Consider the following 10,857-nt stretch of genomic DNA (forward strand, 5'->3'; position numbering starts at 1 on the left):
GCAATAGCCCTGCGGTCGAAAATCAAACGCTCGGAGGCTAGGGTGAGTTCCCGCTCACTCACTCGGCCAACGATAGTTCGCATCTATGAGAGACAACGTGCCGCTACCCGAAGCACGGAGTGTGGGAAGCCTCACCGGCCGAGTAGTTCCCGAGCGGTATCCCGCCCCCGGCCATGCTCCCACGTCTCGCCGTCGGCAGGGTAGACGTTGCCCTTGACGAGGTCCGTGTCCCCAGAAAGTCCAAGCTGAACCGCTGCGGCGTCCGCGCGAGCAAGGTTAGATTCGTTGGGATGGATGAAAATGCTCTCGGGTTTTGACCGGGCACGGGAGCGGCTTTGACGCGACGGAGGGTAGGAAGTCTCGGGCTCGTAGGCCTCCTCGGACGAGCGGAGGAGGGGTTCTTTTACGTGGACGTTCTCATTGCTGGGCGGAGATGAGCTGTGGGAGTGTGTATCCAGATGTACGGCGACTTACTCAGAGACCGGTCTTTCACCCAGATCGAGGTATTCGATCACGAACTGGCCCACGGCGAGGGTGGTGACCTGGGGAATGTCGGCTTTTGGGGACATGTCATGGGAGAAGTACTCACTGCGACGATAATCAGCCTGCAGAGCGTCAACTACTGCAACTACTATGGCGCGAGAGGAACCTACTCACCCTATGCTGAATGTCATGCCTATGAGCATGTACATCCTAGCCATTCGCCGTCATTCAATGACCCACGATATGCCAAATACAACTTTGAGGAGAGCTGGACCTACAGTCTATCAAGGGTCACCAGCCAGTATAGGCACGCCCGCCACAACGCCAATCCCACGCGGGAGGGGCGATGGCCCCTCCACGGATGCCACTGCTTGGAAACGGCATATGTCAAGATTCTAAGCCAGTTGTAAGCGTTCACAGTGCCGCCCCAGCCTTTCCTAGAACGACGCACCTCTCGGAGGTACAGATGACAATGGTGAGGAGGGAGGCGATGAAGAAAGAGGGCGCGGAATCAAGATGCAGGCCGTCGACCAAGACATGCTCGCCAAGAAACCCGAAGTGTAGATGGTCCTCCCAGCCGCCGTCCATCATCATGGCTGACGCGTTTCGGGGGAAGTAGCCGATGCTCAAGTGTTGACGTGGTCGACAATGCTGCCGGTAGGTGGGAGAGCGTAAGGTTCAAGGGTAGAAGGACGTGCAGGCCAGCGGAGATGGTCGTCCAGCAACATATCGACCGTACTCCGCAGCAGTCCGATATGACCGGAACTCAGATCGAGATCCTCTCTGACTTCTCTTCCTCTGACCACATCTCCGGCAACTGTTCTGCAGGATGAACACTGTCCAATAGGACCTCATAGATGCTGTAGTTGAACGTAAACGTGTAGCATTCACCCGAAAATCGTGCCAACAAGTCATACAAGATCGTGATACTGCATAATTAACCCCTTTTCCTTCCTAAATGTCATCACGTAGCGGCAGTCTCAGGGCTTGAAGCCTTTCTTCTCGAAATGCCATGAAACGTCAAGTACACCCTCATCCAGCGATGCGCCGAGGGCCCGAAAGAGCGAAGGACTCATATCTGTACGCGCATTCGTCAGAATCTTGCAGCTATAACCTGAGCGAGATGCAGGACAGACGCACCTATGTCTCCAGCGCCACAACCAGGGCACTCGTCCCGGACAAGACCGAACGCCGTTTTGCCGTTCTTGTTGTTCTTAATCTGCATGAACTACACTCAAGGCGTCAGCTAGGGATTGACCAACGGTGCCGCACTGACTGTTAGGTGCGATCAACACCTCTAAATCACATACCTGTTCACAGTTCCCACCGGAGCCGAAGATTGAGGATGAGATGGCGACGATGTGATCACTATCCTTGTTGACCTTGCCGCATGCTCCCAGGCCGACCTCGAAGAACGTGCCCTGTATGACTACTAATGAGCATCAGGACAACAAGAAGGAACGAGAGTAAACGTACACGTCCCGAGTGCGTTATGCGTTTCTCAAGTAGCGTTTCGGATGAAGCAGGGGTGGGAGCGGCGAGGGCGGAGCTGACGAGGGCAAGGACGAGAGTCAAGTAGGTGAATGGTGCCATGGCTGACTTGAGAATAACAAGTGAGCGGAGATTAGTCTGGACTGTAGAAACTTGCCGCGCAGCGGTGGAGAGACGAATGAAATGGAAGAGAAAACTAGTACAGTGTCTTGAGAATAGGCTGGTGGAATGCTAGACGTTCGACGTCCAGGTGAGCCGACCGCGCTGCGAGACAAGCTGGGGAAAGTATCCTTGGCCATGAAAGCGCAACCTTTATACTCGTCCTCGATCAACCGTGGACAGCCCGGAAGGCGTCCGGTCGGTGCTATTGTATGATGACGGCAGTTGACCTTGCCGGTGCCTGGGCGGACGTGCCGTCCAGCGCACCATGCACCTGTTCTCCCTACGTGACGCCACGGCAAATCTTGTCAGCCAGTCCGAAGTACGTAACATGGTGGGCGCGCGGACTCGGGATGGATGAGGCTGCACGAGGAGAGCGGGGGAAGGGAATGTGTCTCAGAACGTCGCCAGGGGTGCTGTTCACAGCATAGGTTGATGATATGCTCTCCGTTGGGAGTTGTCATGTTTGCCCCATTGGGAAGGTATATTAGGACTCTTGTAAGTACTGCACGTTTCGTGACGGGTCGACGGAGATTATGCCCTGAGAACTTTCGTGGGATTCGCAGTGAGAAGACTCAAAGCGAGAGGATGCCTTCTCCTAAACCTAAAGCTGCAGGCTGAGCAGTGCTTGCAAGAATTAATTTGATGGTCGGGCTAGAAAAGTGGTAGGGTTCGAAACAGTTTGGTCCAGCAGTGATCCTGTTGCCAGCTGTTTGATGCCCGGGCGTCCATCGGCGTCTATAAGACCATATTGAGCGATGCAGACAAAACGCAGGGCGGTATCGGCCGAGTCGGATGTCGGCGCTAGGGCCATTCGACTTTTGTGATTGCTTTTGTGTTCGACGCTGGCGCTATCCGGTCGAGGCTATCGTGCGCAGCGCTTTGTTACAACGTCGGACCATGCATTGCCTCATGCTGAGGGCCTAGCCTTCATGATGGTGCTTGGGCCAGGTAAACCCTCCTATATGAAAGTAAACGCAACTGTATGCGTGATCATCACCCGTCTCAATTTGCCTTCGACTTCAGCCATGGTAAATCTTACAGGGGCAAACGGTTACAATAACGGCACAGGTGGTCTACTACTAGCGATCATACAGAGTCTGTGGGAACGTTTCCAACAACTATACGAGCAGTTCCATCCGAAGAAGAACTCATCGCCGCCCTGCAGCAGTATGCCCGGGAGCGCCTTTCACTTCAGCGCCGTATACAACGACTCGGGGCAGAGCTGAATTACCACATAAAGTCAGTATCCTAAGACTCTCAGTCACGGCACCCCACATTTCATGACTTCCATGACTTCCAATGCAGGAAGAGTAAACTTAAGCAGTTGAATGCAAAGTACAACATTCCGACCGCGCGAAAACCACCGCCACTCCCGACCTCCACACGCTGATCTGCGAGCAAATGGCCATTAATGATCCGCACCGACGGTGTGGTCCCAATGCGATCAAAAAACAGCTTGCACTCGAGGGTTTTCAGATTCCCAGGTGCGTACTCACAACAGCATTATCTAGTCATTCGTAGCTGACAACTCGCGCTTGCAGGGCTGTGGTTCGCGCTGTAATGCATGATAACGACCCGATCGGCCCCAGTCTTCGTCACCCAAATTGGAAGAGCCGTAATCAAGGGAAGCATAAGTCTTTGGAAGGCCCGGAACAGAACCGTCCATCTTGATCAATCAATGCACTGGACTGCATCTGGCGAGACGTCGACCTCTGAGATCGAGAGTGCTTTTGTGTGTTGATCAAAACATTTCGGCGGGGCACCCAGAGGTCCATGGAAGTAGTGGCTGACTGCCCATGGCTTATTCTGCTACCATCTTTCATTTCTCCTTGAACCTCCCGGGACTTCTGGGTAGGATTGTGATCGAGTGGTATGTACCATGTACGACAGCAGCTGGCACGACCCTGCAGAAATCAAGATGACACGAAAATATGTCTCCCTGTGCACGAGTGAGAATGAGAAAGCAAAGCAATGACAGCTGAGATGCAGCGATGACATAGAAAACCATGAGGCGGTCAAAAGTCCCCCTTGAGGTCACCACCGCGGCGCTGATGGACCAGTCAGTGGGGTACCACTACGGTCCCTAAACTTCTGTAGCGCCTCATTCGCCTTCTTCTCCCTCCACTCGCAGCCATCCCTATACTCGCAGGTCCTAGAGCATTCCGTATTAGTACCACGAGCTGTGGAACAGGATCAAGGAAAGTCACATACACGCAACGTCGGGTAAGCCCGACGTCGACCCCCTGCGGAGGTCTTTCCCCATACCACCACGCCAGCACACGCTCGAGGTAGTCATTTAGCAGGGCGTCGTCCACCTCGAACTCCTTCGTCCCGATGATCCAAGCTTCGGTCTCTAGGTCGGCCGCAGTGATCATGACTTCGTCCTCGTCTTCCTCCACGCCGGTAACGGAAGGTGCGCTTTCTGCAGCCCCTTCAATTTCCTCTGTCGCAGCACGCTGGACCAGCTTGCCCAATGCCACCCCAGACGGATCTTCTTCCTCCGCTTCTTTCTCGCTGGCGACCGGGGCATCAACACCAGAAGCCGCTGAGTGGGAGATAGCTTCCTTTAGCACAGGTGTCTCCTCCAACTTCGCAAGGAGCGACTCCTGCAGCGCCCATGCAAGCTGAAACTCATCACTGAGACCCTCCACCCCTGCCGCCCCGCCCATCCTCGACGCTCCTTCCAGCGTAGGCGATGTCTCAGAGATGGGCGGCCCAAATGGATTCGTCAGGACGCCGAGCTCGCCCTCCGCCACCCGCCCCGAGCGGATCGCGTCCTCGAGACTCTCATAAATCGCACGCGCAAGCTCGTCATCTCCGCCCAGTCCCGGCTGCACGTCGCTGATGCTCGCCTGGATTGCCGCCGCAAGGTCCTGCGCCTCCTGTTCGGACACAGAGAGCGCCGAAGAAGACAAAGGTGAGGGCGCGGACTCGGATGAGTCCCTATTCGTTTCGTGAGCCTTCTTGCCGTTCGCTGATGGGCGCCCCTTTGTTCTAGGCTGGGCGCGGTAAACGATGGTAAGCGTCTTGTCGACCCCGGCCACGTTGAGGGCTTCGACGGCATGGCGCCACGCCCGAGTGAGGTCGTTGAGGCAGTGGATCTCAGACGAGTCGAAAATGCTCTCTGTCGAAGTGCTATCCTGGGTTTCCGTCTGCGACTCGGACAGACCAGCCTGGATCAGGAATGAGTCGGAGAATCTGCGAGTCGGGTCGACTTCTACCTGACGCCATAGGGCGTCGAAGTCGAACGGCTGAGAGGAGGGATTGTCTGGACGGGCGGTCGCTAGAAGGCCGCTCAGGAGGCGGTTGTAAAGCATGAGTTGAATGCGAGACGCGAAAGTGTCTTCTTCGGGTGGAAGAGTGGGGCGTATGCGCGTCTTCGTATCCGATAGATGTAAGCTGTAGCGAGGTAGCTGTGATGGCGGTGTACTGCCAGGAGCACCATGAAGAGGTGCCTGCGAGTGAGCTGGTGTAGTGGGCTCCTCCATATCAACGTCTATGGCCGTTTCAGCGGTGGAGCCTTGAGACTTCGTTGAAGAGAAGTACGCCGTAATCTGAGGCTGGTCTGACGTAGGCTCTTTGTGCTGCTTCTTAGAACTGGGTTTCGCAGGAGTGGAAGGGGCCGTTCGAGGCGCCGGTCGCTTATTCGGGCTCGTTGAGCCCATCTTCTGCTCCTGCTCTTCACGCGGAGGCGACGCGGGTAGTGGAAGACGGACAACTTCGTCCTACCCGACCATGTTTGATTAGAAACTAAACACGACATGCGTGAAGCTCACGATAATGCCAGTAATAATCTGGCCGTGCACGAAGCCGAAGACCGGCATCTCTCGCTGAGGAAGATGAGCGACGAACGCCTCAACTAAACAATAGAGGTACTCACACATTTACCTAGTCCCATTAGGGTTTGCACGGCAGTTAGCATGTTAACGATACTACAGAATCGCGCTCGTCAGCGAGTTGCCAGATTGTACGGCGAGTCTGAGAGTACCGTAACGCCCATCGTTCCTCGTTAGTCTTGATCTCAATCTGTACTGGCTCCTGCTGAATTTCCCGTTCGAGGACCTTGTGTACGGACTGCTAGTCGTGTGAGACACAGCTGTAGGCAACAAAAACTTTGGAGCTGACTCTTCCACGGGTCACAGTCAGGTTATTAGCTACAGCGACTTGGTGTGCCACTGTAATGGTCTTCCCTTCCGCGGTCGTGAAGGACGCCGGTCGATCTGAGAGCTTCCTATTTCGTCGTTGGCGCAGACCGTAGTCGAACTGGACTTCACACCTATGGGACAGCATATGAGCTTCGAGTGACGTCACGTTGAACTATGAGAAAGCGAGCACTCGCCAAGAAGGGCCAGCGATGTCGGTCACCGTCAGGAGTCGATTCCACTTCCGGAACTGTTCATATGGGCTGCGCTTTGTGTGCTTGATCCACGAGTCCTTCAGACGACGAGAGGGGTCAGCCTTCCCAGCGCTCTCCAGGGCAATTTCAATGGCAGGACCTCCATTCGGGACGTCTCCGCCCCCTCTTCTAGGACTGCTTCTGTCCCGTGGACTCCCGCTTCCAGAGGCGGACGGCCGCTCGTGCTCGTCATGCACCTCACGTATCGGAGGCAGCGGCGAGTGACCATGCAGTCGGTCGACGAGCTCGTCGATCTCTGCCAAGTCCGCGGCGGAAAACTCAGACAGATCGTACGCGTCGAATTCATCTGGGGACGGCGGAGTGTGTGATAAGTCGTCCTGTGTCGTTGAATTGCTGTGAGGCCGTGCCCTCGATTCGGCAGCGTCTATGGCGTCTAAGTCCTCGTCGTTGAGATTGAGGGGAACAAAGTACGCGTCGTATTCGTCTGGCTCGGACATGCTGTCCAGTAGACCTTGTGTGAGAAGTCTACACAGCGTTCGAGACGACAAGATACTTGCGATGGATTATAGCTGGGGGAGGCGTCGGTGCATGCTGTCGCGAAGGAGAGTCATGGTGGCGGCGTCTGCACACGTTGGACTCTCGGACGCGTCGCATTCCCGCAACCAAAGCATCACGTGCCGCCACTTCCGCTACGACATGACATCTGAACGATGCGGGCAGACCTGCCAACATCAACCTCAGCTTCTCGGTCATCCCCTCCCGGGACGCAGTCGTGCGTTTCGAACGCCGTCCCAGATGAAATGCCTCTATCCCAAGACGATGACTAAACCTTCCTGAAATGGCGGGAGGGGATACTGGCAGCTATGTATAATGTGCCTACTCTGGTATCAATCAGCATACAATACATCATTGCGGGCATATGCTAGAACAATCAGAGTCGCTGAGTAACTAGCAATCATGAGCACAAAGGCGTGAAAAGCTTCAGATACAATCGCAATAGACATATTCATGGGTCAAGGGCCTACGACCTCCCCCAGCGGTACCACTCCTGCTGGTACCATTGATCAGCGGTGGCCCTGATAGCCTCCTCCTGCCGGCGGTTGGTAGCAATCGGTAGGCTGGACACGCTGCATCGCCATATAGCCTCCCTTTCATTCCACGAATCATCCTCAATGTCGTTCTCGAGCCATGGGTCATGCTCGGCACCAAGCTTGCGAAGGCCTACGCTCGATGAGGACAACATGGACCAGCGATCGGCCCCTTCATGAACGTAACCAGACGAGTATCATCAGTATGCGCACAAGTGACGTGATACGTCAGAATCTCCCTCACCGTCGCGCTCCCGCTTCTGCGCGGGTTCGTCGATACTGTCGACGAAGCTATTCGTAGGAGTCGTCGGGAATCCATTCTCTCTGAAATCGACGTCCACTGTGAGCACAAGGCCTTGTCTTCACGAAAGGTAAGGCTCAGACGCATGCTCTGATCGGCTAGCGTGAACTCCATGACAGACTCGCCGCTGTGCCCGGAAGGCCAGAGGTGAACATGTGTCCCGTCGTCCGTCTTCCCTGAAGGGTGCGGACTAAAGCGACAGGAACCTATCGTGGCATCATGCTCAAGTGAGGCTGGATCATACGGGTCCGGGCAGCTCTGCAGCTGTAAGCGGAAACCTGGCCACACCTTGAAGTCGTGTGGCTCTGCGATCTCGGATGGCTTGCAGTGCTCGCAGAATCCGAGTATGATCCTCACTGCACCCATGCCTGCTCGAGACAGGACGATGATATGCCGCCGCGAACACCATTCCGGATGCAGCGACGAGTCGTCGATGGCGGTTTGCTGGACGACGATGCCCTGCTTGGCTAAGGACGCTTTGCGCCAGCTCGGTACGATGATGCCGCACTTCCCGCGATGCGGGGCAGGGTGTCTTCCAATGTCTGAACGAGGATCCGACCTATAGAGAGGGTCGTGGGGCAGAATGTACAACGATTCAACGCGAGGAGAGGAGTTGGTGTACATCATCCAGAACTTCAGCGCCGCGTAGTCGATCCGAACTGTGCGGAAGTAGCGCTCTACCCCGGGATTCTGAGAGGTGTACGAACCCACGACCAGTTGGTTCGGGTCACTGGCACTGCGTCGCAGGATTACAGCGAGGAGACGGTTCCTGGAGTCAAGACACGGAAGGAAACCCAGTGTGATGTCTATGGGGTGGTCCTCATGGCGGACATAGAGCAATGGAAGGTGTGCCGACACCCCGTGACGAGTGTTCGCGTAAATCGTAGGGTACGGGCTTTCTGAAGAAAGACCCAGGAGCATGATAAGCGCCGACTGAGGTATAGGCTTTAAGTCGCTTGTGGACTTGAATAGTTGTGGACTAGGAGCATAGAACCCCAGTTCGTGATTCGCAGATGTGTGATCTGAGCTGAGAAGTCCGAAGTCGGCAGGGGTATTGAGGTAGAGCGTACGTCCCCAGCCCAATAGTGTGTCATCGGGGATGTGCTCGAGGATTGCGCGCTGCAACCTGACGAAGGCCCGGTGGCCCTCGCCATATATTGGTGTCATGTGGATACCGAAGATACCTAAGAGAGAGTACGCTTTGTCCTCCTCGCGAGTCGTGTCTCGATTCGCAGCCCACGACATGCGGACGCCGACAGGAATCGTCGCAAGGGGAACATAGCCTTTCAGAACACCAGCGTCGATCTTGGTGATCTGCTGTACCACCCTAGCAAGGCTATCCTTCGTGCCGACCGGCGTCCAAGTTTTGCTGAGAAACACAAGAACGGCGGGTGCTATGAGCTCCTGAAGCGTCCACCCGCGCCTGAACCACTCAGAGCGGCGGAACTGAGACGCCCTCTGACGAGGGTCGTCATCGTCGTCAACGTCGCGGAGGAAGACATAGCACTGGGAAGCATGGCGGTACAAGTTGTACATCGAGTTGATGGACTCGGAGACCTCGGAGCTGCTCGACTGGTCGATGCAGCAGGAGTCGATCCATGCCCACTCGTACCCGTCCTCGGCGGCACGCTCACAGAAGCGCCTGATCTTCTCGCAGATCCTAGAGTCGGTGCTGCTGCCTGACGACGTGTGCTCCTGACGAATGGCGTCCAGGACCTCCTGGTACGATTGCTCGCCGCCCTTGTCCCAGACATGAGAGAGTATAGCGTAATCGACGGAGTGGGGATTGTGGAACTCTTGGAACTTCAGTGTCCTCGTGTGAAGTAGTCGCAGGGGCATGCTGTATGCGAAAGGATGAGCAAGGCGTCACGGGAAATGGGGTATGCTGCGTACGTTGGACAACTTGGGCGACTTCGTCTCGGATTCTGAGCGAGGATGTGGTCGAGCCGGTAGGTTTAGTAGGGTAGAAATCGGGCACGGACTCGGGGCATTACATGGTGTCCGCGCACTGGGTAGTAATAGTAGCTTCTCAACGCTCAGGAAAGACTTGGACACTGTCTGCTGCTCACCTGGACCTTGTGCACGTCATCTTCGTTGAGACGTATGGCGCTTAGAAGGGCAGCTGGCATATCGATTTCTCAGTGGACGCCAAGATAACGCACAGGTATACAAAGAGAAACTTCCAAAGTTCGAGCACACCGCGCATTTACGGCGCTCCGCACGTCTCTGGGCTTGTAATCGCGCGTTGTGAGTCACAAGCTGTGCAGCATGTGGCCACAAGTGCTGCGCAGATCTTCGAAAGCGGAGGTCCATGAGGCGCGCGAAACCCACGATGTACTTGGGACGGCAGTGCAGCTATACTCGTACTCAATAAACTGGGCTACTGACATCGCACTGGGACGGCCTACTGTGTCCCGTTGAGTCCTTCACAGCGTGAAGGGCCAGATTTTGGCGGGGGAGAATGTTGAGCTTGGACTTATCCGGTCCGGACTACACGAGGCTATGCGTCTCCTAGCGCTTAGCTGTAGTCGCTTATGTAGTATGTTACCATATTTGGGACTCTCTGCTCGTGTACTATAGCTATGATTCCGGACTCTCCTGTTACTGTCTAGGACAATCCGTACTACTCCAGAACGGTCTAGACAGGTCTATGCCTTACTCATCTCTTACTCATCCTATGGTGCGATACGTCGCAATTCTTTCACCATCGTATTATTCATCGCACTATGGTACATGTGACTAACCACTCTTCGATTAGTCATGGACACTTCTCTGTAGTATATAAGGACTTCAGATTGCGTCCTCCCTCTTCAGTCTTTCCTTACTGACTGAAGAGTGAGTACTTCATTACCTTTACCTCTAACTTGTAGTTACTTACTTAACCTTTGTAGTCTTGCTTCGACTCTAGGTACAGTTGGTTACTGCAATATAGTCTTTCCTTACTGACTGAAGATCTTGCTTCGACTCTAGTCGGA

General features: G+C 55.0%; 4 protein-coding genes across 4 annotated transcripts; all 4 read right to left on the reverse strand.

Annotated features, from left to right (window-relative positions):
- Positions 1 to 131: 131 nt before the first annotated feature.
- Positions 132 to 1,178, reverse strand: DICSQDRAFT_151613 (uncharacterized protein; the record flags this gene model as incomplete). Its single annotated transcript, XM_007360657.1, has 6 exons — positions 935 to 1,178; positions 762 to 878; positions 658 to 693; positions 590 to 605; positions 475 to 542; positions 132 to 438 (listed from the first exon to the last, which is right to left on the reverse strand). Exons 1-6 carry the CDS (start codon positions 1,075 to 1,077, stop codon positions 132 to 134), a joined length of 687 nt encoding a protein of 228 aa, XP_007360719.1. The 5' UTR covers positions 1,078 to 1,178.
- A 170-nt stretch (positions 1,179 to 1,348) lies between these two features.
- DICSQDRAFT_76945 (uncharacterized protein) lies at positions 1,349 to 2,238 on the reverse strand. Its single transcript, XM_007360658.1, has 4 exons — positions 1,960 to 2,238; positions 1,794 to 1,904; positions 1,624 to 1,711; positions 1,349 to 1,561 (listed from the first exon to the last, which is right to left on the reverse strand). The coding sequence occupies exons 1-4, from the start codon at positions 2,074 to 2,076 to the stop codon at positions 1,464 to 1,466; spliced, it is 414 nt and encodes a 137-aa protein (XP_007360720.1). The 5' UTR covers positions 2,077 to 2,238; the 3' UTR covers positions 1,349 to 1,463.
- A 1,536-nt stretch (positions 2,239 to 3,774) lies between these two features.
- DICSQDRAFT_176963 (uncharacterized protein) lies at positions 3,775 to 7,102 on the reverse strand. Its single transcript, XM_007360659.1, has 8 exons — positions 7,051 to 7,102; positions 6,476 to 6,991; positions 6,262 to 6,412; positions 6,125 to 6,210; positions 6,017 to 6,068; positions 5,913 to 5,966; positions 4,348 to 5,861; positions 3,775 to 4,288 (listed from the first exon to the last, which is right to left on the reverse strand). Exons 2-8 carry the CDS (start codon positions 6,988 to 6,990, stop codon positions 4,171 to 4,173), a joined length of 2,490 nt encoding a protein of 829 aa, XP_007360721.1. The 5' UTR covers position 6,991; positions 7,051 to 7,102; the 3' UTR covers positions 3,775 to 4,170.
- A 405-nt stretch (positions 7,103 to 7,507) lies between these two features.
- On the reverse strand, positions 7,508 to 9,721 carry DICSQDRAFT_176964 (HET-domain-containing protein; the record flags this gene model as incomplete). Its single annotated transcript, XM_007360660.1, has 3 exons — positions 7,508 to 7,753; positions 7,826 to 7,941; positions 8,004 to 9,721. The coding sequence occupies 3 exons, from the start codon at positions 9,719 to 9,721 to the stop codon at positions 7,515 to 7,517; spliced, it is 2,073 nt and encodes a 690-aa protein (XP_007360722.1). The 3' UTR covers positions 7,508 to 7,514.
- Positions 9,722 to 10,857: the final 1,136 nt, after the last annotated feature.

This window comes from Dichomitus squalens, assembly GCF_000275845.1.
Source record: "Dichomitus squalens LYAD-421 SS1 unplaced genomic scaffold DICSQscaffold_1, whole genome shotgun sequence".
NCBI classification, from domain to species: Eukaryota; Fungi; Basidiomycota; class Agaricomycetes; order Polyporales; family Polyporaceae; genus Dichomitus; species Dichomitus squalens.

What these genes read in the sequence shown, in the direction of transcription:
- DICSQDRAFT_76945 (XM_007360658.1), bottom strand. Translation starts at nt 2,076, where the DNA reads ATGGCACCATTCACCTACTTGACTCTCGTCCTTGCCCTCGTCAGCTCC. An exon ending in GCATAACGCACTCGGGACGT is followed by an intron (nt 1,905 to 1,959) that starts GTACGTTTACTC and finishes GTAGTCATACAG; the next exon opens with GGCACGTTCTTCGAGGTCGG. An exon ending in CCGGTGGGAACTGTGAACAG is followed by an intron (nt 1,712 to 1,793) that starts GTATGTGATTTA and finishes CCTTGAGTGTAG; the next exon opens with TTCATGCAGATTAAGAACAA.
- DICSQDRAFT_176963 (XM_007360659.1), bottom strand. Translation starts at nt 6,990, where the DNA reads ATGTCCGAGCCAGACGAATACGACGCGTACTTTGTTCCCCTCAATCTC. An exon ending in TAATGGGACTAGGTAAATGT is followed by an intron (nt 5,967 to 6,016) that starts GTGAGTACCTCT and finishes CATCTTCCTCAG; the next exon opens with CGAGAGATGCCGGTCTTCGG. An exon ending in GGGCTTACCCGACGTTGCGT is followed by an intron (nt 4,289 to 4,347) that starts GTATGTGACTTT and finishes GGAATGCTCTAG; the next exon opens with GACCTGCGAGTATAGGGATG.